Consider the following 27,603-nt stretch of genomic DNA (forward strand, 5'->3'; position numbering starts at 1 on the left):
CGGTCTGCGTGTTTGTGTCCGTGTCCAAGGTGCACCCATTTTGTGCCTGTTGCTTGCCAGGATAAGCTCTGCATTGGGGAAAGCAGTTAGAAAATGGATCGATGTAGACATATTGACGATATTGTCTAGTTATCAGGTGTTTCTTTAACCTAAACTTCTAGGCCTTTTTATTGCATGGTCACTGTTATACCTTTTTTGTAACATACTTCACCATAAAATGTGTCCTGTCGTACTCATATGTTTGATTCTTAACTGGAGCAAATTATTCTTTATGTGTATATCATAGCCATGAGTTCAGGTATGTGTCTGGGTTTTCTTTATAGCATTTTTTCCATTGAAACCCAAAGATTGCCATCATGATAAGATCACTTTATTGGCCATATACAATTTTTTGCATTAGGAATTTGTGTTTTCACATACCCCAGCTTGCTCTCCATGAGACACACAGACAGGGAGAGAAGCTGGGGGTCAGAGCGCAGGGTCAGCCATTTATACGGTGCCCCTGGAGCAGTTGGGGTTAAGGGTCTTGCTCAGGGGCCCAACGGAGTAGGATTCCTCTGCCGGCTGCGGGATTTGAACCGGCAACCTTCCAGTCACAGGCGCAGATCCTGAGCCAGAGAGCCATGACATCTCCCACCGAAACCTGAGCTTTGTCACTCATGAATTTGAAGGCCCTGATTCCGCGATCAGCTGTCTGACTCATGTAGAAGAACCGAGCGGAGAAAATAAAGGGTAGCCCATATAATAAGTAACTGTGTTGCCGTGATAAAGAAGCATCACAGCTGCAGCAGGAGTTTCCGGCTCATAAAATGTGCCGAGCAACAAAATGTAGTCGTGTTGTGATCCGTTTGGCTCCTTGGGCCCAAAAACCAGCACGAGCTCGCTGTGCTCCCCCATCACACACCATTCAAATCACGTAAAAGCCAAATACTGTATACACCGTCCTCCCTCCCTTCATTCTGAGCACAATTCCAGAAATTGTCTGGATGCTCTACATGGAATGAACACCGGGCTGCTCTGCAGTAGATAATCTTCTCGGGTGTTTTTTTTAGGTGGCCAGAACTAGAAACCGCGATGCCTCAAGTAAATTAGCAGTAAATTATCTGCTCATTTTCTTATCTTCAATGCAGTAGTAATTGCTTCTTCTGGGCTAACTCCTGATTGAGCAGGTTATATACCTTTCATCTTTTATTCTTAATAGTACTTTGTTATAGCACATTTTGCTTGGGGGGAAATACTGAGGTGTACTGTATATTATTGGATATAATCAGATTTTTGCCTAGTCACTAAAAGATTCCAAGATCCCTGTCTAGTGTATTCACAGTATTTGTATTACCAAACATTGACATCTAGTTTTTGTTTTGTTTAATTTGATACTTTATATGTTGTCTATTATTTCTGTAGTCAAATGTTTTGACATGTTAACGTTTAGCACTAGATCATGCTGACTGAACTTTTTTGATTTTTCAGTGTTGGACTGTGTGCTTTGCTTTAAATGTAAAACATTTCTCCGTGAAAATACCATCCTTCTACCTACTGTCAAAGATTCTACTGTGTAATTTCCACTGAATCATGGTGACTGTGTTTGACTTAAGGCTAACTCATTTGCTGTTTGACCTACTGACAGTAGTGTATGATGTAAACAGTAGTTTTGGGAGCTGTATTGAAATAACCTTTAGAGTAATCGCAGATAGAAAAGGGAAGCTCTAAACAAGAATTTACTACTGAAATGTTAATCATTAAACAATAAAATCACAGATTATGAAAGTCATTCTTTATACGACACAAAAACACCTTCTGTAGTGTCTCAAAGCACAGTCGGCACAAATTGCATGGGCAGTGTGAATACCTTCAGTTAACTGATACTGGGGGCTCTGACAGTGATTTTTAGTAAGCTAAGCCAGGTGTCATCTTCAGAAATTCGTCTGTGGGTTGTCCACCTACATAGTTCCTCAAGCATCACTATTCAAGCCCTGTTTGTGTGCTGCATGCATCCTGTGGTGTGAGGCTTGGGGTTGTGCAACATCTTTTTTAAAATGCTAGGAAGCACAAATGTTTTTTTCTTTTTCCTGTCTGTTAGCATTTCAAATGTCTGTCTGGTGTCTCCATCCCTGCATTTCGGTCCTTCTGCATTCCAGCCTGCTTGCAGTATTTCTGTTTCTCCTGTAAGCTGCTGGTAGTGGCTTTTCCAGTGTTTGTGTCGCCTTTTCAGTGCTGTGCTATTTCTGAACGGTGCAGTGCCTCTCACTCTCATGGAATATTAAAGTCTCTGCTGTTGCTCTCTTCCATGCAATTTAATGGAAGAATTGCTTTTCATTAAAAGTTGTAATGAGAACTGTGCTGGGGATTCATTTATGTCCGTGATATACTGTATATCAAAAGAACTGTTTTTTTTTTCTGTTTGGAAAGGCAAAAGGCATTTGTTTAAGTAGGGAGTTTCAGGCAAGGAGAGAGATATACTGAAGAAGCTAAAAAAAGATCAATTTCCTTCCTTTTCTTTTATGGTTCATAAAACTCATCTTCTGAATGTCCCTTCATCAAACGATTCTGACATTTTGTTAAAATATAAATGTGTTCCAGTTGCAGCACTTTGGAAATTTCATTTCCCCTCAAATCAATAGTTCTTTCTTGCTCACATTAGATAAGCAGCTTTCTGTCCTGAATTGTATTGATTCATCTAAGGCTTAAAGTCCATTGATTACCTCTTATAAAATAATGAGGATGCTCTCCCAGCACCAGAGCTAGCCTCCAACACAGTTCAGCTATTAATCTGAAGTGTATAATGAACAAGGACAAGTGCAATTGTTCCTTTTTTATTTAAAAGGGAATATAAAGGGAATGTGTGTTTTCTGTCACATGTAGAGAGCAATCAAGAACTTTAAATGCGCTTCTGAAGAGAAGTGGTCCTTTTGCTGTGTACATAGTGGGGGATTATGAACTCCACAGCAATACATAAATAACCAGAGGAGCTGTCTAGAAAGTTCTGTACATTTTGCTCGGTAAGTAAGAAGAGGTGGCTCCTGCCAGACAGTTGAATCATCGAACAATTCCAGCACTAAAAAATGAACAAAGATGGAACTTTCTGTGGCAAAACATTTGTCAGGAGGAAAAGTTATTCCCCTTTCAGAAACAGAGACTACAAGCCTTGTGTATTCTTATATATGTTGATATCATTTTTAAACGATAGAAAGCTTTCAGCCACTCCGATTTCTTCTTGGATCCGATTTCATAGGATTTGACCCATGAAATTGATTGGAGGCCCTCTGAAAAAAAGTTCTGTTATCGCCGCCGCGACTTTGACAGAGTTCCCCTTTCCCCATTTTAAAAACGGAATGATTCCCAGCTCTCCCAGCGTCTGCACCGAAGCTGTGTGCAGACGTCAAGTAATATAGTCTTGGCCCACACTGACGAGGCACAGAAAAAGCGGGGCTACAGAGATACACTCTTCTTCTTCTCCATCAGCCTGGTCAGCGGCGGGTGGGGGGGGTGACACTCAACGCGTGTCTTCTCTTCCTCTGGCCCAGGTCCCTATGACTTCGGGGGGGTCCTCACCAACAACAACCGCGACCTTCTGAACGGCGAGACGGTGCACAAGAGGAGCCAGGCGCACAAGGAGATGCACTGGTGAGTGAGGGGGCTGGCTCTCGCTTCCTAAGATGCGGAACGTGAGGTCAGCGAGCGCCCTTTAGGGAATTGCTTGGAAATACAGACTGTTTCCTGGTATACGCCAGTGTTAGGGACCAGCAAGGTCATATAGCGGCAGTATGGACTTGACTTTGCCCAGCAATTTAAAGCAGGAGGCTTTTCCCATTAAGAATTAAGCGTCGGGTTAGGGACCATTAGGATAAAGGGCCAGACTGAGTCTCGCACTGTTGGAATAACTTTGTGTGGATGGACGAGCCTTCAGGTAAAAAGCTGGTAAAAGAGAAATATGGTTAACGCCATTCTGAGTCATTTTGGCTATTCAGATGTGTTTTAGAATAATTCAGGTATGTATTGTGTTTTTCTGTTCCATTCTCTAAACCAGCTAGTGGGATTAATTATCATTTAAAGTTGTCCTTTATTGTGGGTATGAAGCAGATTTTTTAGGAGTGTAAGACTGATATTTTTCCTACTGTAGGAAGTTGTCCTTGAAACCTCAGTGGACATGTCCTTTAAACGTTTGTGCTGCGCTTCCGTACTGTTATCAGCTCCATGTTGTTAACTAGTTTTCAAGCCACGGGGAGACAGGCCTTGCCATAAGGGTGCACTGGGTAGTGTAAGGGCTGGGTAATGAGGCAGTGCAGTGAAAAAGACTCACAGTAATGGTAAAAAGGAGGGAAATGCATGTAGCTCTTATTGGCTTTTGTGCTTCAGTCTTCACCCAGGAGACCTGTATCCTTTCACCCGGAAGCCTCTCTTTATCATTGTGGACTCCTCCAACAGCATGGCGTACAAGGTGAGCAGGTTATCTCCCCTTGTCGGTTGTCAGCCAGACTTGCCCAGTCGAACTGGGCTTCTCAAGTAGCAGACCAAATCCAGAGAGCTTGCTTGCATTGTGGAATTAGAAGATTCAAAGGTAGGATGATTGTCCCACAAGAAATCCTCACCCGTTGTGTAATTGTCCACCTTTTTTCTTGACAGTCTGCGGCAGCCCTGCATCATGATTTTTGAGGCTTAACTAATTACTTCTCTGAAATCCACTTTGTAACTTCCACTGTTTGTGGCTGAAGAGGTTTAATCTGTACAAAGAGTAACTTTTTGACTAAGAGTTTAAATCCCCGGTTCCTAATACTAGTCCTGAGGAATCTTTTGTGTCTTTTGTGTTTTGTTTTCTCCAACCAGACCCGGATTTCAGTTTTCTGTTGGAGGTTTATAAGCTAAATTTGCTCTCAGTTCTTCACATGAATGGGATGTACAGTATGAGTGGTTTTACACCACTGTACCAGTTTCTGGGTTTCAGCACTTCCCTCATTAAAGTGTGTTGCCTGAAACACAGCCACCTGTGCCTGTGCAGAAGGAAGGAAAACTCATCCAGGCCATCAGTTTTTGATACATGGTATCACCTCTCTCACCTGTGTGCGTTCAACATGCATTGATCATTGATTAAGAACTGTCATCAACAGGGTAAGGTGAATTGAGGAGATTCTATTCCCTTAATGTCTGCGTGCCGCATTTGCAAGTGGTACTCTTGAACTGATGGATTATTTAAACTGAGAGCAGGAGCAAATTGACGTCATCTTCAAGCGAGCCTGTCCATTAAAGATATCAGTTAATTCAGTCGGCGAGTTTGGGTCTTGGTGCATTTCAGTTTGTAAGTCAGCACAGGTACTATATTTCATCTGAGCTGGCTGGGATTGTTGTAGTATTCCTCCTGAGTATGTTGAGTCATTGCTTAAAAACGCCCTTTGGCAAAATCCGGTGCATTTGAGATGTACTAGCACACCTCTCAAAATTAATCTAAATTGTGGCGAAGCGACAGCAAGACTTCTGATTTTTTAAACAAGGGCTCTCTCTGGTGGCAGACGGATCTCATTACCTCCTCCTGGCACTTGCACTGCGCTTCTGACTGATACAGTTTTCATTTCTGCTCTGCCAGGCTGTCGGGCATTACATGCCTGGGCTTCTTAGTAAGAATTTTCTTGTGCTTGTCTCAAAAGCTGTTATCGTGCTTTTTTCAAATTAATTTAATTTCCAACTCGGAAATGTTTAATAATTGCGGAAGGAGTAGTTACAAAGCCAAAACAGTTCCGTCGGCGCTTTTCTGATAAAATCTCACACCCGTTTGAAGATCCCCACAGGAATGAAACGTTTTAAAACTGGAGAATGAGGCAAAGGGGAGATAAAAGAAAGAGCAGAAATATTGATTGTTTTTGTTTTGTGCTAATGAAATCAGTATCTCCGATCAAAAGATTAATAAGAGGCAAAAGTATAGAATGTAAACGTATCGCACATTTTGCGTATGTTTAGCCATGTTAGAACAGCGTCATTTGTTGTGTTCAATCCGTCTGTTTCAGTCTGTTTCTTGAGTTGTTCTTGAAAAGACAAAAACCGAGATGAAGACTCGAGATTTGCCTGTGACAGAAAAGCCAGCAATTGTGAAAATCAGAGCAAAGAGAATTCCGAAGAGACCCATTGACTGCGGAGAGATTAGGCATCGTGGAATCAACACTATGGAATGTCTTGTGGAACACAATGAGCAAATAGCAGGTCGTCCCAGGCAGATGACACCAGCTCATGGCAGAAAACTTTTATTCTAACACGTAACCTGTGCTCAGAAGTGTCCAGAAATAAAAGCTGACATTCTGTATTTTTGCCTCATCTAAAATACCCATTTCAATAGCACGCTGATAGATTTCTCTCCATTCCCCTTACTTACACTTTTCACTGTAAAAGTTCAAATGGCTTTGACTGGATCAGTTAACGTCTGAACTGGGCACATTTCTCTCTGCATCCTCGTCACTGGAAACATACTTTCACTCTGTGCAAAAAAACAACAGAACTTGACTACAACTAAGAGCTTTCTCTTGTATTTTAATTAAGAAACCACTTGATTCCAAATAAAAGACAGGAAAATCAATACGATTTTTTTCCCCTGTTGAACCAGGGGCGGAATTAAATCTTTGCTGTTGGGGCGAAGAGAACTGAAAATAGAAACAAAATCAGATTAAGTTGAGAAAATTAACAGAATTGTTGTTTTCTTTTGTCTGGGTCCTTGTCTTCTTTTTCTGTAGAATTTCACAAACCTGTTTGGCCAGCCTCTGGTTTGCTTGCTTTCTCCGACCACGTATCCTAAGAGCATGCAAGGTGAGTGACCGCCGAAAGTGGAAGTCGGAGAACTTTATCGGAGATTACGACGAGAAGTTACGTGATGCAATCATACCAACCAGTAGATACAAGGCAAGAGAGTATGGCAGGATCTGCACTGCCCTATGAAATGGGTAGATGATGGTATATTCGATGGAAGTAGCTGATGTAGGCAGCATCTGGTATGTCTTCTGATTCCAGAGGATTGTAAAGTAGCAGCAGACCTGTCTGCTGTGCTCTGGCGAAGGTGGCTAAAGTAAGAGATTTCGTGAGAGGCATTATTGTTGGCATACAGTATGTGCCTGTGATGCATCAGTGAGGGCAACAGCAGTGAGAAAGAAAGCCCTCAGGAAGTGCAGTTCAGGCTGCAAGAAGATGCTGAATCAAAGGGCAGAGGGCAGACGGCACTCCTGGAGAGAAAGCGCTGGCCGGGGTCACGAGCCCAGGGCAGGGGTGGGGTGGTATACCACCAGGACAGTGTGTTACAGTTTATTTACAACTGAAACCATCGAAACAAATTGGCCACCTCAGTTATCGTTAATAAACGGAACGTAACGTAAAGCCCTTTGAAGAGAGCATGTGCTTGCCCACACACAGCGGTAGGGTTACCCCTCTCTCTCGCTCCCAGATCAGTCTCAGCGCGGCAGCCTCTTCACCCTCTTCCTCTACAACCCGCTCATGGCCTTCCTGCACGTCTGCGGCCTGTCCAGCATGCGCCGGGGATTGTGGGACAAGTCCCAGGAGTACCTGCGCAAGGTCTACCGCGATGTGGGCCAGCTGATGACCCACTCCCGCGCAATAGGTACTGCCCGTACTGCTGAAACAGGACCAAATCTGGGCTGAGGGCCTCCGTTTCTGTCTGTACTGTACTTCCCTTACTCCAGTAAATTGTTAGTTTGTACCGTATGTGTTCTTAGAACATCTCGGCTCTGAAACAGTGATGGTTGTCAAAACAGCTGTTTGTAATGTCAGAACAGTGCTTTCTTTTCGATTCGAACTGTCTCTGCTGTTGTAGATATTCTTATTTCCGTTCGTTTAGATTTTCCTAATGCCTGGGAACTCCCTTCTATGTGTTTTATCGTTTGCTTTAATTAGCCCGCAGCGCAGGCAGTAATCAGACCCCACTCCTGTGTGTGGAGTTGCCGACCCCAGCGAGCACGCAGTTAGTCATTATCGAGCCCTGCGATGAAAAGACACACCGACACTGTAATCAAAACCTCCGGGAGCTGTAATTAATGCCCGCCTGTGCTTCTGCGCTCTCCCTCTCTCTCAGACCAGGCCTTCCTGCAGTTCTACGGAGACGAGTTCCTGAGGTTGCTGTTGGTCCGCTTCGTCTTCTGCTCGGCCACGCTCAGGCTGCACAAGATGTTTAGGGTACGGTAAACCCCCCCCCCCCAGTCTCTCCCTCGCCACCCCGCCTTGCGCACGCCGAGAGAGCTAAAAAGATCCGCCGCCTTCTGGGCAGCGAGGGGTGCAGGCCCCACAAAAGGGAAAAAAAACCCTATTGCTTAACTCATTTGTCGGTAGGTTTTCTGGGGTACAGTTTTGAAGGACCGGTAAATAAAAAGATATCTGCAGAAGCACGTTTTCTTTTATATTGACACTGAGACATTGTAAGAAAATGTTTCTCTTAATATTATGATTCACTTGAGTGGATTCCAGAGCAGAAGTGTGAGACAAGCAATGTAAAAATGAGGAAACTGAGAGGTAAGTTCCCCGAGTTCCAGTTGCACAGATGACAATCTGACAATCTTACTGCACCTCCTTAATTGTATAATATCAAGCAACAATTTACCATTGTGTTGGATTATTTATAGAATGTACCATTTCAGCGTAGCTTTCTGCTAATAATTGTGCGCATTTCAATTTTTGTTTTGAAATGTTGGTCCCATACAGCATTACAGGACATGGCATAAATTCGTGAATTCCGGGAGGTCAGTCCCATCCCCTGTTATTCTCTCTCATTCTCCATTCCGGTCCATCTCCGTGTTGAGAGTTTAGGATCGAACCGCACGCTTTTGGATCCAGAGCCGTGGAGAGTAATGGGAGTCTGTCTGCCTTTCCTCAAGCCGGACACTGAGATCATCTAGTCTTGCGGCTGTGTCTTCCTAATGTCTTAGCCATCTGGTTTCTAACTGTGGAGTCTTGGGTGCAGGTGTCTGGCAAATGAAATGATCATGATGATCACCATCATCGTTGCAATCAAGTTCCTCAAGCTTATTGTCGTTATACTCATATACAGGTATATGGTGTAACTAAATGCTATTTAGCTAGCTCTCGGACGGTAAGAAGTAGAAAAAAAACACAACAATACAATTGTACAAGAAAAGAAAGACGGAGACAACAGGCAAAGTGCAAAACAACAACGGGTAGCAGGTAATGTGCAAAAACATACATCAACAGAATGAAATAAAGGATAGGAAATTATTGGGAGCGAGCTTCTCGACTACACTATCAAAAGACAGGAATGGAAATTTGCCACTGAAAGCAGCTTCTGGTGTTCCTTACAGGAGACCAGGAGCTTCCCCGAGACCTATCCCCAACTTCCCAAGGAAGAGACTGTGGAAAGTCCAATGATCCAGAAGCACATCCTGGAGCTGGCCACCATGCTGGACGTTCAGAACTTGTTCATTGACAGCACGCTCAGTGATTATTGAGCTGGCTTCCTTTTTAATCATCCTTGTGTTTTATAGACCCTTTTTTTTTTCTTTTGGAAGTGTCCAGTGGTTGGTTTTTGTCTTCCCTAATTGATTCTCTTTCTACTTTTTAGAGGAGGAACCCTGGGATATTGATCTGACCATGTGTCTGTGTCCCTGTGTAGCTTACGCACACAGGGAAATACCAACACCCTCAAGCACGTCAGTTTTACAGCTCTCTTTGTGAGGATAATGAAACTTAAAAAAAAAGCACTGCCTGCGACATTCCTAAAGGCAACGTCCAACATTTAAGTCTAAAATTTAGACTTTTTTTGCAGTTCCTAGATGTAGGACAGTGTCTCTTTTTTGGTAGCTGTGATCCATGTTTACAAGATTCATTTTTAGACTGCAGTTCTGCATGTGCATATTAAACGGCTGTTTTGTACGGATATCGGTAGCCTGCGTTTTGTCCTGATCCGGTTGTCTTTTTTCGTAATTAGAGGGTTGCGAGTTTTGAATGTCTCCTCGGATCTGCATGAACAATTCCGTTTCGGGGCTGTTGAATAGGTGTCTGGTCCTTTTTTCGACGCACTGCTGCCAGTGACTGCGGTGTCGTGCCTGTTCTCAGTACTTCCTGTGTTGAGCATGTGAATTTCCAGCTCTTGTGCTGAAGGACTGTGGGCAGACAGTAAAGTTCTAAAGGCCTAGGGATTATGTATTGGACATTGAATCCTGCCGTTCAGTGAAAATCTGTTTCTTAAAACGTTTTGTCAAAGCAATACGTGCAATTTACTGAGGACCGTTCTGTTGGTTGAGCCCCTAAATATGACACTTTTTCTAGAGCCCATGCTATACTGTAGCCTGTCTGTGTGTAGTGAGTACAGTCAGATGTGGGGTGTTCTGAATCTAGCTGTTCATTTGTCCTGTGTGTTGGACAGTTATTGCAAGATGGAACCTTTTTCATTTTTAAAAAAGGCCGAAACACGATGCGGCAAGCATTTTTTTCGGCAGTACATACATCTTTTCTAGTATCAAGGCTCCTAAATGAACTTGTTTGTAATGAGCGATGCTCAAACCATCCTGCAGTAAATGAACCATGATGCTGTGCTTTGTCCTGTTGTTAGGAGGTGTGTGTCAATGTATAAATTTAATCTGTCTTTATACATTCCAAGAGGAAAGAGTGTGGTGCTCAGTTGTATTATTTGGTTGTTTTTTCCTATTAAGAAATGGTGTATTTAAAATACATAAATGACCTTTGTTGTTGTTTTTTAAAAAAAAAGATAGAACATCATTGCACTTTAATGGATTGTGGCCTGGACTTGTTTTAATGGCCAAAATCAAGCGTTCCTCTGCTGTCCAGAGCTGTGCTGTCAAGGAGAGAAATGCTCCTGTTTCTGGTCAACAACTATATTACACCTACAAATACAGAACAGAAATATAGAGGTACTGTAGAGCTCATTATTTTAGATAATGATTGCAATATGAAAAAAACAATTGAAATGATATCAAATAATAATTTATATTGAAATGGCAGTACTTATCAAGCACACATTTCCATATGTTTCGTGTATATTAAAATATGTCAATATCTGGATGCATTTTCGTTATACTTTTATTATTTCAGTGTTTTTCTGTGGGTCATTCGTTGATGTTGCAGAAAACATTCAGAATTTAGTTCCGTGATGTATTTCTGTAGATTTCTTTTTCTTTCTTTGTGACAAACTATTAAAAATGTTGCGCTTCTCGTTTTTGAATGGCCTGAAGACTATTATTCAGGTCGTGTCTTAATAGAGGGGAAAGACCCTCCTGGACAGTCTTTAAAAAGCCACGATTTAAGTGGATTTCTCTCCTTTACCCCATGTCCTGAGTTTAAGTAAAGCACAAGACCAAATCGCGTATTTTTTAGGCAGAGTCTATTTTATTTAGAACAACGTGTTGACCTTCCGCGAATTGCAAATACTGTGAGGATTTATAAGTCCTGGAAAAGGGAAGTTGGCTCTTGGCCTACCAGTGTTTTTAGGTATGAAAATGCCCTGACTTTAAAATTGTTGGCAGTGCTGTGCAGTGCTCTTTCATCAGATATAATTTTTAATCAGCCCTTCATCCATTTCAAGAGAGTCATTAGTTAAATAAAAGTGAAACAGCCCTCTTGTGAGACAAACGATTGCAAATCATCTTAAGACACATCTACTTTCTAAACAGAAGTAATACTCACATTCTCTAGGTATCTGAGTAATTGTGGATTTTCATAGTTATTTAAAAGATATATGGATCAATGGTATGTAACTAGCTTATATCATTAATGAGAAAATGTAGGAAAATTAATGTTGTTTTTTTGAAGAAAGACCCTCTCTTTATTGCAGTTGTACATGAATGAATATATATGATCTGGGTTTTCTGCACTGCTTGTTCATTATATCAAATTATATCTTGATAACCAGCTATTTGACCTGCTAAGTCATATGTACGTTGGCCTGGTTTTTAAAACATTTGTATTTTAGAAGAGCAGGAACATATTTGCCAAAACTGTTTCAATTGATCAATTTACTCATTTTCACACCGCCTGAAAACCCACTGCTCTGCTTGGCCGTGGGAGATGCAAGACGTCCACAAAAGAAGGAGCACACACACACCTGCTGCTTTTCATTCCAGCTGACTTGAATTACCCCCACTGAAGCCTTAATTGAACTGACAGGTTGCCCGATTGGAATATTGGCTGGTTTTTCACTTGCTTGTGAAATGCAGTCGGTAGAGGTGGTCTCCAACACGACGGAGAGATGGGAAAAAAAACGTCCAACTGTTCAATTTAATACAAACATTAAGCCAACGAAGGCTTCGGTTGTGTAATTGTGAGCGGGAACAGACACCAGGAGGTGTGTGGGCCTCCACAGACCAGGATTGGGGGACCCCCTGCTGTAAGGCACTTTTTGGAAATGGCAGTGTGCAAAACTGGGACTGGCCCTAGCCGGTATGTGTGGTGGAGGAGTATACATGCAGGGCCTCGTCCTCCCTGAGTTGCGTCTGCAATTCTGAGTTACAAACAACTGCCATTCCAAAATTGGGTTGATGTAAAATTAGCGGCGATTCCAAATGGGTCCATATACAGTATGTCGAGCTAGAAATGAAACAACAGGATATCAGAAATGAGGTACACTTCTCCTTTAAGATAGAAGGTTTGCTTACGTGAGGTTCCCACTATATTGGGAGTGATAAAGAGTGACAGAATGGCCAGAATACTCTTTCTTTATATGTGATGGGATTCTACAGTTAAAGAGTCTACTTAAAATCCGTTTTCTGTTGTCTGGTGTGTCTAGTCACTTACAACTGTGTCCCGTTTGTTGCCAAATTCTATTTGATGTTATTGTTGTTTATGGAAAAAAAGGCTATGTGATGAAAACCAAAACATGCAAGCTTTTTAAAAAAAAATGTTTCAAGTGAATGCTATTGAAGAGTAATAAAAGTCCGACTGTTTTGTTTATTCTGTGTACGTATATATATTTGATGTATTTTTACTGGGGGTGCTTTGTTCCCGAGAGAGTCCGGCTTGGACGTGTCTGGAGAAGTTTGGGACAGTGAAGCCTTCGTCTTCAGTCTATTTTTGACGATAAAGCGGGGAGTCCTGCTTCCGACATGCAAAAAAAAAAACGAATTTGTGCATAATTTGGGAATGTTCTGGTTTGTAGAGAAGGAAGAGGCTGGGTGATGGGAGATACAGGACACGAGTTCTAAAACATGTAGCCTTGATTTGCGTCATAGAATTGAGATCTGTTGCGGCTGAGGCTGGTTTTTACAAACGTCACACCCTGGAGCCTTTCAATAAACTCTGTGAACTCCACACGGCGCGGATGATAGCTCCCAATCATGCCTCGGTGTCCTGGGATTCTGCTCCTGGAAGGCGGGAACTTTTATGTACATTTTCTAGAACGGGAGTCTCCAGTCCTGGTCCTGGGAAAGCCCATCCCAATTATTCTTACAGGTCTCCCGAAATCACCGTTCTTCAGAGATCAGGAGCGCTTGTTTAAACAAAGGATCCATTAAATAGGTGATGTTTCATGCGTCGTGCATGGTGCTGCAGTGGTGAGCATTGCTTCCTTGCAGCACTGGGATCCTGGGGTTCGGGGTCCGGGGCACTGTCTGTGTGGAGTTTGTATGTTCTGCCCATGTTTGACTGGGTTTTCCTCTAGGTGATCCAGTTTCCTCCCACCGTCCAAAGACATTCTGGTGTCAGCTGTTCTAGATCTTCAGATATTTGCCGCCCAGCCCCACCTGATGCCCATGTCAATGCTTTTATACTGAAAAAAATTCAAAAGTGATTGTTCATGTGATATATTGATCACATTACTTAGTAATTGAAACCCCCAGCTGCATCTAATGACATCTGGAGAGTGATTCTTAAGAATCCTGATCCTCGTTTTACAGGCAGCCTTGAAATCATCAATTTTTCTTATGACCTGTTTCAACCATGTAATGTAACTGTGATACATTAATCATGTATCTGTTCTAATAAGTCTATTAAGAGATCATTTGGGAAAAAAATGGGCTCATCTTTAAACCTTTAATAACCAGCGGTCCCTTGATTTGAACATTCGTCCATTTTTCTGAACACTTCATCCAGTTCAGGGTTGCAGAGGAGCTGGTGCCTATCCCAACAAGCAACGGGGCACAAGGCCGGATACACCCTGGACAGGACCAGGGTGTAACGTTTCTTCACCTCTTCAGGCGAAAGTATAGATTTTTCCATAGACGAGTAGAAAAGCTCAACACAATATCACGCAAATTTTATTTTTATCTATTCGCATTAATAATGGAACTCTAACTAGTGGTCGATGTTCAGGTGAGTTTTCCTCGTGTACTGCCTACAGCAGCAACAAATTTTGAGGGCTTTCATTCATTTGGTCCACAAACCTCAGAAATTCGTGTTTCTGTACCAGCCACACATACAGTCAAGGCATTGTTCCACTCGAGAATTGCATTCTTTTCTGCGTGAAAAAAATGGATGGTATTTCGTGTTTTTCATTTTTCATTTCCAGCTTTTAATGATGCGCTCTTTCAGTCAGGCTCTTGTTCCTCGTTATTATGCAAAGCATGGACTCGCTTTTGATGACTTCCGCCAGTCCCAGTGGCTTCCACATGGAAAATATTTCTGGAGATTTCATCCAATATCTGCAGACACCGATGATCGATACCCATTTCACCGTTTTAACTATTCTTGTGTTCTCTGTATTGTTCGACATTGCTTAATGGAAATCTATTGACTTCCATTAAAGTGTTTGGGATGGATTTTAGAATACTGTGCTTTAACTAAACAACAGACTTATGCGTGATACTATTTTAATACCAGCAGAATATCAGGTATCCCGAATTAATTGGATTTATGTGCCTGAAGGCTTTTTTTTATTTTTATGCAAATACATGGCAATTCTCAGTATATTTGCATCAGAATTCACTCATCAATCCCACGTCATAATGCTTCTATTCGTGCCAGAAACCAAATTAGATAGTTGGCACATTTATATTTAGTAGAAGCCTAGCAGTAAGAAAGTTAGAAGCATTTTGAAAAGAAAAAATGCAGTCAGTTATTAAAGTAGAGAAGGGTGAGGTGGGTACAGTCCCAGAAGATAAACTGTTTGATTTGAAGGGGATGACCTTTTCTTTTGTCCCGCTACATCTAGTAATGCATTATGACAGGCAAAATCGAAGTCAAATAATTAATGGCAATAACAGATGCAGATCTGGCAGAGTGGTTTACCAAGTCTTCAATCCGAGATCTAGTGTGGAGTTTGTATGTTCATCCCGTGTTTGTGTTGGTTTTCTCTGGCTGCTTTGGTTACCTCCCACGGTCCAAAGACGTATTTTGCACTGGGATGTAAATTAGGCTTTGGCAAAATTGGCCCCTGGTGTGAGTCTGTGTGTCTGCCCTGCGATGGACTAGCGTATCGTCTGGGGGTGTGTCCTGTCTTGTGCCTGTTGCCTTCTGGAATAGACTCCAGCTCCCCCAGGACCCTGAACTGGACGGAGCAGTTAGAAATTGGATAGATGGAGTATGTGTAGCGGATCTACAGACCTGGGCACTGAACAGGGGCGGTCGCTGCAATGTGACACTCCTCTATCTCCGCTGTTATTAAGAGCCTGAGACTAAGATTACCCACCCAGTGAACTGATTTTAATGGTGTATTTTATTGCCACTCTGAAACCACATGTACTGTACTGCATATTCCCTGCAGTCTTGATTCAAGGGGGACATAAAAATGGGTCTGTTAAGAGCTAATCATGCTTGATTGCTTTGCCCAAAGCAACTGAACAGCACCGAGGCTCTGTTCCGAGGTTTTTTTTCCCCCATTCTTTACGTAACAAATGAAGATGAGGGTTAAATGACCAGAGGAAAAAAAAAACAACTTTTCGAACTTCATTTTAAATATATTAGATATTTACATTGCTATGCAGTTTGGAAATGCCTGCTGCTGTTCAACGCAGCTCACATCTGCGGCTCTGGTAACAGCCTTGGATTACAGCACCAGAGAGTGAGCCATCAGTCTAGTATCTCAGAATGATCTCACAGGAAGAGATGACCAGATGCCTACATTTCTGCAGTTCACTTCTTGTTGTTTTGCCTACATTTAGGGAACTAGTATATCATGATAGAGTTTTAACTGGTATGATTTAATATACGCATTATATTCTTGAGTAAGCACTTGCATTAATGTTAATGAATTGGTGAGCTCTGTTCCATTTCTGAGTCTGCCCATCTTTAATCAAATTCCGCAGAGCCCTGGTCATTCCTTGTATAATGCTGCCATGACTGTAAACAGTGAAAATAGTTGATGCAAAAATAAAAACTGGATGCAAAGATGCTCACGGATTCAAGTGACAAACATTTTTAACGACAAATTAAAAGAACACGAGGATCTTGGGAGGTTTCCCAAAGACCTTGGTTCAAAATGGGCACCTGAATCGGAACACCTTCGTTTTCTGTGTATTCAGTTGTGAGTTGCAGGGTGATATGGCTGCTGACGTCATTCTATTTTATAGAATAGGGAGAGAGTATATAGTGTGCTTGTTCCTGGAGGGGAAGGGACAGTCTGGATGATAAAATCCAGTATTTACAATCCAGCTCGCTAAAATGGGGGTGGGGCAGAGTGGTGGCTCTGTAGCTAAGGATCTGTGCCTGTGGCTGGAAGGTTGCTGGTTCAAATCCCACAGCCGGCAGAGGAATCGGGCTCCTGAGCAAGGCCCTTAACCCCAGCTGCTCCAGGGGTGCTGTATAAATGGCTGACCCTGCGCTCTGACCCCTAGCTTCTCTCTCCCTGTCTGTGTGTCTCATGGAGAGCAAGCTGGGGTATGCCAAAAGACAAATTCCTAATACAAGAAATTGTATATGGCCAATAAAGTGATCTTATCTCTCTTCTCTCTTAATCATGTTTGTAAAAATACAATCACAGTACAAGGGGATTCTACTCTTGTTCCATAGTGGTGCTGCCTCTTGTCTATAAGATTCTCTTGCTCCTTGAATCAAGTATGTGTTCATCACTCCAGTTGCATTGTGCTGCACAAGTCATATATTTGCTTGTACCAAGATATGGACACACTATCCACCATCTAATTCATCAGATGAAATATAACTTTTATCACTGTGAGATGAACAGTAAATAGCTTTTTCTCCCAGGGCAGCCAATTTCAAAGTGACATTGCACTAAAAGACAGTGCACAGACAATGTATAATGTTAAAGAACTAAAAAATCAGTAGCATCAACCCACTTGAAAATTACTCTCTTCATTATTGTTGATTTTTGTCAGATTCTTAATTCCTTAGTTGGCCTCAGTGTTCCGTGGGCCGCTGTAGCTTAGGGGTACTAGTAGTATTCTGTTTAGAAATGCTCTTGTCCATTATTATATTTCATGCATAATAAATGGATGTTGTTATCTAAAATGTCTGAGACTGCACTTTCTTTATAGGCTATCTTTTCTGTGACCTCCTGAGGCTGAAAGGAAAAGACCAAATTATTATTTCCTGGAGCCAAGGGATTACACTCTGGCTGGAGGGCAGTGAGTGGATTGCTGTGTTGTAGGTGCTCTGACCTGACTGTTCCAGTCCATCCAGCGATATTACGGGGGAGTCCCTGGAATATTCAAGGATCCCATCCGAGGAGGTGCCAGGGAGGAAGGGGATTTCTTCGGAAGGAAGCGTGAAGCACGAACCAGAGGGCCCAAGGGGAGGCTGCGTGGAGATGCGGTGAAAACAGAGAACAGCAGGCACATCCTTACACCGAGGGTTGTTGGAGTGTGGAACAAGCTGCCCAGCCATGTTGTTGAATCGAATATCCTGGTCAGTAGTGTTGGGATAAAGTTAACACGCTAAAATTTTGAAGGTTGGGAGGGGGGAGCGCTTTGCCCTTTCGTGATCTATTGGTAGTAGAGCAACAAAAGAAAATATAACCGTGTACTTTTGCGGTGCGTAATAAGCATATTCACACCAAACGTGCCTTTTAAATGCCGGCTTTGCTGCAATGTGTTTCACTACAGTGAATGTAAACAATAGGGCAACAGAATATAGAAAACAGCTAACAAATCTCATTTCAGTAATATTCTAAGGCGCACCTCGGTATAACCTCACATTCCACTTCAATGAAGCTAATTCTGAGAAACAGGAAAAACATTTTTTGTTCCGAGGTTTATAATGAAATATCCAAATCTAAATCGTGTTAGCCGTTGCGCACGATGGGAAAAATAACCACAGCTGAAGCGCTGTCTGCTAAGCTGATACACGTTTTCAGTTAAGCGGCCCAGCGCTGAAGGAGTTAAGTCTCCGCTCTCTGGGTGATTGACGGGGAGGAGAACGAATCAGCCGGCGCCCCGCCCCTGCCACCCTCGTCCGCCAATGAGCGAGGACGCTGGATCCTGCTGCCGGGGTGACGTCATCAGCCACATCCACCGACCCGGAGACAGAGGCGAAGAAGTTAAGAGGAAAAAAAATATTACATTTTAAAAAAGACATCATTGATTACTTTTTTTTTTCCGTGTGTGTGTGTGGGGGGAAAATAAACAATGGATTCCGGAAGTCACATTTCACTCCAATATTGGAGTTAATAAGGTAATCGCCCTCGTTAAGAATTATCCTAACCAGGTGTCACATTCCCTTAGCCAGGCGAACCAGTTTTTATTATGTTTGTGTAGCTGGATGTAGCTCCTGCAATTGTCTCTCTTTTTTTTTTTAGAAAAGTGGGTTATTTTCTAACCGATCCACTTCCTACCTATCTCTAAGCATGTCAGAAGTCAGAACTTGGGGGGTACTCCGGGGTGCAAAGGTATAACGTTTCGTTCAACACGCAAACCGCGATCACGACTGGAAATATTGCTTGACATATCGAGGCTGATCCGACTTCGGTTTATGGGTTTTGTTTTTTTTCCTCCTTAGTTGAACGGATTTGAAAGACGTGTGACTGCACCGGGAGTTCAGACTCCAACACGGGCTCTCCGACGATGCTTTTTTAAAATTATTGTTATTATTATTATTATTATTATTATTATTACTACAAAGAAATAAGCTGCCAGTTGCTCCCTGTGGTGAAACTTGGCTCGTCGACTCCAGCCGTCACAGCTGGCGGTGACGCGTCTGGAGTCCGATCAGTCCGATCGGTGATCGATCCCTTAGCAGGAGCCCAGCGCTCCCCGTCACGACCCGGCGGCACCGGCCGTGAGACCCGTCGCTCAGCCTCGGCTAAGCGCGTCGTGGGAGGACCCTTCCCGGCGGCGGACCGGGAGCCCGGTTCCGGTTCCGCCTGCGGGTCCGGCTCGGTCCCGAGTCCGCAGGCCGAGTGCGCCGTGTGGGAAGCGGTCAGCTGTTCCAGGCCCGGGGCTGCGGAGCGCACAGCCCGCCCCCCTCCTGCCCTGCCCTGCCCTGCCCTGCCCGGCCGGGCCAGTCCGGGGATTGGCCGGGCCCGCTTGTCCGTCAGGCGTGCGTGACCCCGAGGCGCTTCTCCGGCCTCCGTCGCTCGGTAGGTAGTCAGCAGCTGTCGGGACCTTCTTCTTATTTTACAGCTCGGAGGCGTGAGGGCTCCTTTATTTAACCCCGCGGTCCGAAGGAGTACCGTGTAACGTCAGGCACTGGGTGGAAGGGCGGTGCTGGAGTGGGGTTTCTGCCCGCTGGCCAGACACACGCCGGCGGGGTTAATTAGCGTGCAGTGGGTGGGCAGGTGTCGCTTCTGGAGTCCTGTATCGGCCCTTTTAGGAGGGTGCGTGTGTGCTTGAGTCTCCCAAGTACAAGAGGTCTTCTGATAATGGATAAATAACGGGTTCAGTAGGTTGTTGAATTTTTGTTTCAAGTTCCAGGGCTGTCCAGACTTCAAATGCTGTTAAATACTGTTTTACTTGATGTGAGCCGCACTGCGGTGCAGTAAGTGGCCTTGGGTTGAATTCCGGACCTGGGGTGCTGTCTGTGTGGAGTTTATATGTTCTCCCCGTGTTTGTGTGGGTTTCCTCCCTCAGTCCAAAGACATAATTGGCTTCTGGGGGACTTGGCCTCTGGTGTGAATGTGTTTGTGTGTGTGTCTGTGTGAGCCCTGCGATGGACTGGTGTCCTGTCCAAGGTGTACCCTGCCTTGTGCCTGTTGGCCAGGATAGGCTCTGTCTCGCCTGTTGACCTCGAATTGGAAGAAGCGGGTAGAAAATCGAGGGATGGGTTTTATTGCAGTGTGCCACTTGAATCGAAGTTAAGACCTCGCGCGTTATCTGCAGCCTGTCCCGTAGGACGAGGAGAGACGTTTTGCAAGTGGTGATTTATTTTTATTGGAGTCGCCGAGCGCTGCCAACTATATTATGATAGCGCCAGCTCCCAGCACGATGAGCTGCAGACGTTCGACCTGATCTGTCTGATAAAGCGTGGGAGATCTTCTCCTGTCATCAATCCAGCCACCCGGAAGGCTAAGTGCTGGAACTTCTGCCTTTTGGAAATCTTCTGTCCTGTGTCTCTGACCTCTCTGGCTGCATTCCTGTAGAATAACAAAGCAGTTAAGGCTCTTGCGCGCTGCATGTGACCTGTCGTATACAGTAATATCATTGTGTGTTTCCCAGAAAGTCACCCCTCACCTTGATTACTCAGTGCATCTTCTTTAAATCTTCAAAATACAGCAGCAATTGAAATCCAATTTCTCAATTGAGGCCAAAATTTAGTAGGTGGGGTCCCCAGAAATCAGAAATGGGACCCCCCCCCCTTGCATAAATGGAGTAATTACAGGAATGTTTTGTGGTCAGCATGTCCTTTGACTTTCAGTTCTCACAGCTGGGGTTGGGGAATATTGTGTGCCGGATTTGTGATCACTCTGCAAGATGGTAACTCAGCAAGTGTTGAGTAGCCAGCAGCCAAAATCGCTCTGCACCTCACTTCGGGCACCCCACTGGAGCTCAGCAGGTGTGAGCCTGGCCAGGACCTGGAGGGGAGACCTCCTGGGAAAGCTAGGGTTGCTGCTGGAAGAGGTGTTAGTGGGGCCAGTAGGGGGTGCTCACCCTGCGGTCTGTGTGGGTCCTTATGCCCCAGTATAGCTGGGGACACTATACTGTAAAAATGGCCCCGTCCTCTGGATGAGACGTAAAACCGAGGTCCTGACTCTCTGGGGTCATTAAAAATCCCAGGGCGTTTCTCGAAAAGAGTAGGGGTGTAACCCCGGCGTCCTGGCCAAATTTCCCATTGGCCCTTACTTACAATCATGGCCTTGTGTGTCGCAGGGCGTCATGAGCTGGCGTGCGGCTGGTGTCCCGACTGTGACCAGGGGTGGGCCAGCCCTGCTGCAGCAGCCTTGAGCCTCGGATCCTTCCGGAACCCGGAGCCGGCCAGGGACGCCAGAAGCTTCCGGCCATCGGGATGTTCGCCAAGCTGAAGAAGAAGATCGCGGAGGAGGCGGCCACCGTGCCTCGGACCGGGGGCCGGCTCCCTCGGACCGTCAGCAAGGAGTCCATCACGTCCGCGGGCGCAGACTCCGGGGACGACTTCGTGAGTGTTTCTCCTTCTTGTAAAAGTTTCCAGTGTTTAAGAGGGGACTCGTTGTTGTTTTACGGCGTTTTTATTCCTCCTTGGCTTTCTGTCCTTTTTCCAGTTAGCACTCCTTGGCCAAACTCCAGCTGCTCGTCTTTAGATCGACAACACCTCCTTGCTCTCCGGCTGGTCGCGCTGTTTTTTGCTGAGCTCGGCCGCTGGGGGAAAAAAAAGAGTCGAGGAAGAGCAAAGCGCCTGTCCAGTCACAGTCGGGAGCTTTATTACGTGGATATAGAAAGGCCCAACAACGTTTTGGATTATTCTGAGGCGTTTATTTCAGGATAGGCTCTGTCATTTGCACTTCAGGGTCAGTTCTTGGCATTGGTAGGTTAATTGTTGTTATTATTAATTATAATAATAAAATATAGCCTCTTTAAAAGTGGCTTCTCAAAGCGCTTTACAGTCAGATGAAAGCGCACAAGGAGAGGAGACAGCAGGATTGCCAGTGGCCCTTACCAATCATGGCCTCCTAATAATCCCCCTCTATGAATTGGCTTCATTACTCTGCTCTCCTCCCCACTGAGAGCTGGTGTGTGGGGAGCGTTCTGGCGCACTATGGCTGCCGTCGCATCATCCAGGTGGATGCTGCACATTGGTGGTGGTGGAGGGGAGACCCCATTACCTGTAAAGCGCTTTGAGTTGAGTGTCCAGAAAAGCGCTATATAAGTGTAAGCAATTATTATTATTATTATGCATGTGTGTTTTGCACCCTGGTCGCTTGCGGTGGTTTAATACAGTGCTGGATAGAGAGTGATTTATGTAATTGCATTCGTATGGCAAGAAACAAGCATGTGTCTCCGTCAGTGTCGGGGAACTGATGGGTCTAATGATTGTGGAGAGGGGCTGTTGGTTACAGATCTCAAACCAGGCCCTGAGAGGCAGTGAGAGATCTGAGCTCAGAGAACCGTGAAATTCAATCCAGCGATGAGCGAAGTGAGAAAATGGTGATGATTGGTTCCTAATGCGAGTGATGCTGCTGTTCTGCATTAATGGAATCATGGAGCGCAGTTTGCCATTAAAAGCACAGCTCTGTCCCAGTAATTAGGAGCCCAGGGAGCTCTGATTATCAGCGTTGTTTCTCTGGAGTGTGCGGCTGAGAATCTCTTCATGGATCGGGTGCTGAGAAATGGTTCCATCTTTATTTTTCCCCTGCACTGCTCAGCTGTGCGTTGTGATGGGCTGCTGTCAAAGCAATGCTGCTTATGAACACCAGTGTGGCGAAACGAGTCTTCTGTTACAGGAGAAGACAAAATGAAAACATTGTCAGGGATTAGCATGGGCTGCTGCACAGCAGAGCACCTCTAGAAGTTGGAAAATATTTGTCTTTGTTAAAGGGGAACTGCAATGTGATTTTTACGTTTCGGGGTTAGATAGAATCAGCACTGGCGAGTGCATTTCAAACCACCGTGAAATTAAAATGTATACAGTAATGTGTAAAACCTCCAATTTGCGTCACAAAATAGACAGAATTTCCAGGTATATTGCGATTCAGGACGAAGCGACCAAACATCTGTTGAGGTGAAACGGCCCTATGACACTGTAAACAAGCAGGCTTGTGAATCCATCTCTCTTAATTCAACAGAAATATTGCTCTCGACATCCAGATGGTTTTGCCGACAAATACTACTTACTTGTTAACGTGGTGAAATGTCTGCTGCACAACCTGTGCTTTCGCTCATACATCACATTAGTCTTTACAGGGACTAGTGAGCAGGAAGGGCTACACCGCATCACAATTCTCTTAAACTCTCGCTCTCGCCCGTGTGGAGACCGGTTGTATTCAACAACAAAGGCCAACGCACGGTACTTTCCCAAAGTTTTTTTTGTGAAAAGTTTTGTGCTTAGTTCCAAATTAAATGTTTTAAAAAAAAATAACACTTTCTCAAAAGGTGGTAAGCGTCTGTGCTCTTTTGGGGCTGTTTTCAGCATGAAATGTGACAACTGGGTGAAAAATGATACAATCACAAATCAGTAAAAATAATATCGGTTTGAGAAAAGATTATCTAATTTCAGTTTTTTGGCGATTACAAAACAGTAGAGTTGATCTCTGGGAGTGTTACTACGTCTTGTCTGCTGGTATACAGTTTCTCATCTAGGAAACATTTACCCAGCCAAGGAGCGCTTGTTTTCTAATCAAATTAGAAGGGCAAAAGACCGGTTTTTCCAGTGCGCTTTTCCAGTTTCCAGAGCGGAGTTTTCTCAGGAACAGCAGTCACTTTTCTTACATATGGCGTCCATGTTTTCCTCAAAAGGTTAGCTTGTAATGACCAGTAGGGCCAAGATATTTGTGACTGTTGACAATTTCAATTTCCTGCTCCTCAGTGACTGTTGGTCTTGCAGCGGGTGGTTGCTTTCTATAATCAATGATCCCGTCTTTGGTTTTCAACACACGGAGTTGAAGGAAGGAATGTTTACGCCATTCAACTAAATAATCCATCACAGGCCCACGATCAGTGCCTGTGTCTTAGAGGAGACGGACAATGACAGAGTCATCAGATTCAGCTTCTCGTTTGTAACCGTCCTGTGTCCTCGATACGGAGCGGTGATTGACGTTTTCGGGGCAGTGCCTTGGCCACGGAGGCGGGGTTCGGGGCGAGCCAGAGAAAGTGGACGCTAAATGAAGGGTTCGTGTTTTCCAGGCTTCCGATGGTAGCAGCTCCAGAGATGATCTCTCCTCGCAGCTCCTCAGGAGGAACGACCAGATCAGAAAGCTGGAGGCCAAATTGTCAGGTAAGATATGAACTTCCCTCCTTCCTTTTTTTTTTAAACTGAGGTCACGGCCGATGTCTGTTGAGAGGGGGTAGGCCGCCACGAATTCCCAGTGACAGAAATGTCAAGAAGGAGATTCACTTTGGCATCACAGTAAACATGTCTGAGTCCGTTTGTTCCAGCGTGAATCTCATGCATTCCTGCCTGCCTTTGAAGCTCTCACGGACTAGAATAAAAGCTGTCACAGCCCTGATCATAACTTGCCCCATAGTTCCCCCGTTTGTTTTCATATCCTGTATTGCTGGCGTCCAGTTTTCACATTGTCTGCCGTGAGGGATCTCAGAATAACGCAGAGGGATGGCCCGAGCTGTGCCAGCAAGGAACAAAGGAGTTCTCTCTCGCACACTGCAAGCGAACGGAAGAGGCGCTGGGACATGATGATGTCAGATGGCACGACGAGGTGTGTGCTGTGCAGAGCTATTGCCAAGCCTCTGACGCAGTGCCATTGTGAGGCTGGTAGCGTTGAGCCGCTCAGAAAGACGTCATATCCCAGAATCACCCTCTCCCTAGCGCGCCCATAAAATTGTGCGATGGTTACGTTTTTCGTGGAAAAGTGAAATCAAAGAGCAGATACTTGTACGCCTAGGCGGTAAAAAAAACTCAGTTAAATTTCTGTAACTGTAAAAAATGAAGTAGGTTTCGTTAGACGAAACAAACGCAAAAAAATGAAACAGTGAAAGTCAAAACCTCAGTCTTCTTTCAGAATTTGAAGAATATTAAAGCCAAAAACAACTTGCACTTTTACTCCTGAAGGACTTGAGATTGTTTTCCGGCGGTAATGTTGTGGCTCTCCACTACAGTGATGTCCTGTGAAATTATCTCAGGTGTGAGGTCACAGGCACATTGACATGGTTACCAGTTGTTCAAGACCGGGTCCACATTTATAACGAGAGAAAGTGCGCAGACAGAATAAGATACGAAAACAAATTAGAGGTGGACATGTCAATATTTTTTTTGGTAGCGGCCCAGAACGTGTTAGTGCACCTTAATGCTCTGCAGAATACTTTCACTCTCGTAAGCTCCCTGCAGAAATTCTGGGTCTTGTTTTCTTCCATAGTGCGTCATGTTTGAAGCATAGGGAATGTTTCTTTGACTAAATGTCAGTTTTTTTTTTGTTATTATGTTATTTTAATAACATATAACATTCTGTACAATTTAGAAGAATTTGAAACATGGTGAAAGTGCCCCTTTCATTTTGCGCCCTTAGCCTGTAAAAGATTGTTCTAAACAGTCGTTTCCCGGAAGAAGAAAAAAATTCAGCTGCAGACGTGAGATGCCAGTAGATGCTGTTCTCTGTGCTGTCCTGAAAATATTACATTCAGCATCGTTACCTTTTTCTCTTTGCTTTAATTCACACTCCCTGGGCTGTAGATGGACTCAGAAAGCGTGAATGATGATTAACTTCCAGCCCGCCTGATTTTGTCTGGGGGGTTTTTGGTGCTCTCGCTACGTAATTGAAGAGAGCCGCGTGATGTGTCTGCCGTGGCGGTTAAACGGAAACTTCTAGCCTGTGTCAAAGACGAAGGGGAGCCCCCTGAGATCCGCGCTCGGGCACAAGTCAAAGACTGCAGAGCGTGAACAGAAAATATTGCTGACACAGCTCGGCCTCTTTGTTCTAGTCAATTTATGATGCAGTGTGCTGAGTGAAACCATCACATGTGCTTATGACAGACACGGTTCGTGGGGAGAGCACAGACCACAGAGGACAGCAGTGTGGAGCTGTGAGGCTGTCAGTAGCTCCACAAGAGTGTTCTCTCTGACAGCGTGCAAAACTGAGACACTCTGAAACAAGTCCCCCATGTTCAAGGGTTTTGGGGGTTGTGTGTGTTTAGAGGAGAGTGAAGTCTCCAGCACTTACCTTGCATCCCCTCTCTACTTTTACACTGTAGTATGTTTCCTGAGGTCACCCCCAAAATGAGCCTTCAACTCCTGCATGCGGTCTTTGACCCAGGCTGGGGGAGGCAGACTCCCCCTCCTCTTACCTTGACAAGAATGGTTTTCTCATTGCTGAAAATCATTTTTTTTCCAGTTCCATTGTCCACTCATGTTTATCCTGTGTTTGTCCTTTTTTTGTGGTTGTTGTTTTTTGTTTTTGTTTCAAACCTACCTGCCCCCCTCGCTGTGTGTGCCCCTCCCTCCACCCAACCCCCCCAGACTACGCTGAACAGCTTCGGCTTTTGCAGAAGACGAAGGAGAAGCTCGAAATTGCGTTAGAAAAACATCAGGATTGTACGTAACCTTTATTTCCTCCTCCTTGTTTCGCTTGTGGGTTTTTTTTTTTTGTTTCTGTCATTTTTTTTTTGTCTGCTTTTAATGGCCAAAAGGCTTTCTTCCCCCCGTGTGGAGAAAAAAAACATGATTCAGGAGGGGGTAGATCTTGGACTTTCATTTGGAGTAGCACCAGAGTGTGAACTTGCTTAAATCACTGCCTCGCAGACGTATCAGCCCTGAACATCTCTCGTACAGGACAGAATATTTTGCTACCATTCCACACAAGTACTGTGGAAGCCACAAAGTGTAGGTAAAAGTAAGAAATACATTGTAATTTACGTAATTAGTGTTTTTTAATTGAAAATTGTGTTGTGTGCAGGTAGTATAAGCAGTATAAGATCATTCTAAATTTGAAATGTGCATGGAACATCATCAGTGGTAAAAACTATAAGGGTAAGTGCTTAGTACGGATGTGTATAGTAGACAAGATTGTGCCCTGCAGATGAGTTCATTTCTTTTAAAACTGGCACAGTCGTGTGGTTTGAGTAAAGAGATATCAGCATGGAATGAAATGGCTGTTGCTAGTGGTATTACAATATCATTAATGGGACAATTACTTGATTATGTCTGTTAATACCATGGTTTTATATTGATCTTACTCAAGACTTAAAACCCTTAACAGGAAGTTAAATATTTAGGCTTTGAACCTGTTATTAGAACCTTTGAACAAAGTGATTTGGGTTTTTAGGTAGGTAAAACAATTTAATTAGAGCCTTAAGTTAGCTGCTCTCAGTCATAGGCACCCTTGTTTGAGTATGGGGCCTTGGATTTAGCTAAAAGTCAGACATAATTAGTGTGCTAATTGGCAAGAAACTGCTTCTGTGGCATGGGGTGCTCATAATCAAGTTATTTCAGATATTTAGCTTTTCACTGAAATTAATAATGTTGACAACCTCTGAAATATGAGTTGTCAGCTTTGAGCTTCTGAGAAATATTGGGTTTGAACAAAACCTCTAGGATTTGTTTATAGTGGACCTGTTTAAAGCTCCATGCTATAGATTGAAGCACTACTCCAAAATTCCCAGCAATGCCCCAAGACTGGGAAGCACCAATCAGTCAACAAGAATTAGCTTTGAGGGAAACACATCTGTACTGCTTCTTGTACTACAAAGCTGC

General features: G+C 44.1%; 2 protein-coding genes and 1 long non-coding RNA gene across 11 annotated transcripts in view; 2 read left to right on the forward strand and 1 right to left on the reverse strand.

The window, feature by feature from the left end:
- scai (suppressor of cancer cell invasion) overlaps window positions 1-12,900 on the forward strand; it is a 50,392-nt gene extending 37,492 nt beyond the window's left edge. For all 4 annotated transcript variants that reach the window (XM_088615246.1, XM_088615249.1, XM_088615247.1 and 1 more), the window contains 6 exons: window positions 3,525-3,624; window positions 4,357-4,438; window positions 6,714-6,786; window positions 7,415-7,588; window positions 8,060-8,160; window positions 9,297-12,900. In XM_088615246.1, the coding sequence (XP_088471372.1) occupies window positions 3,525-3,624; window positions 4,357-4,438; window positions 6,714-6,786; window positions 7,415-7,588; window positions 8,060-8,160; window positions 9,297-9,443 (677 nt within the window). In that variant the 3' untranslated portion in view covers window positions 9,444-12,900. The remainder of the gene's footprint in view (window positions 1-3,524; window positions 3,625-4,356; window positions 4,439-6,713; window positions 6,787-7,414; window positions 7,589-8,059; window positions 8,161-9,296) is intronic.
- A 4,126-nt stretch (window positions 12,901-17,026) lies between these two features.
- LOC148644079 (uncharacterized) lies at window positions 17,027-18,758 on the reverse strand. Its single transcript, XR_015928939.1, has 2 exons — window positions 18,671-18,758; window positions 17,027-18,320 (listed from the first exon to the last, which is right to left on the reverse strand). It is a non-coding gene; the product is annotated as an uncharacterized LOC148644079 (long non-coding RNA).
- The window catches only part of golga1 (golgin A1), a 47,952-nt gene continuing 38,664 nt past the window's right edge, over window positions 18,316-27,603 (forward strand). For 4 of the 6 annotated variants that reach the window (XM_088615240.1, XM_088615237.1, XM_088615239.1 and 1 more), the window contains exons 1-4: window positions 18,316-18,510; window positions 21,141-21,405; window positions 24,087-24,177; window positions 26,371-26,445. In XM_088615240.1, the coding sequence (XP_088471366.1) occupies window positions 21,277-21,405; window positions 24,087-24,177; window positions 26,371-26,445 (295 nt within the window). In that variant the 5' untranslated portion in view covers window positions 18,316-18,510; window positions 21,141-21,276. Of the gene's footprint in view, window positions 18,511-19,265; window positions 19,415-21,140; window positions 21,406-24,086; window positions 24,178-26,370; window positions 26,446-27,603 lie in introns of those variants that run through there. The other 2 variants (XM_088615238.1, XM_088615243.1) reach the window with 2 other exon arrangements.

The sequence above is a fragment of the Lepisosteus platostomus genome, chromosome 21 (genome assembly GCF_059453375.1).
Source record: "Lepisosteus platostomus isolate fLepPlt1 chromosome 21, fLepPlt1.hap1, whole genome shotgun sequence".
Lineage (NCBI taxonomy): Eukaryota > Metazoa > Chordata > Actinopteri > Semionotiformes > Lepisosteidae > Lepisosteus > Lepisosteus platostomus.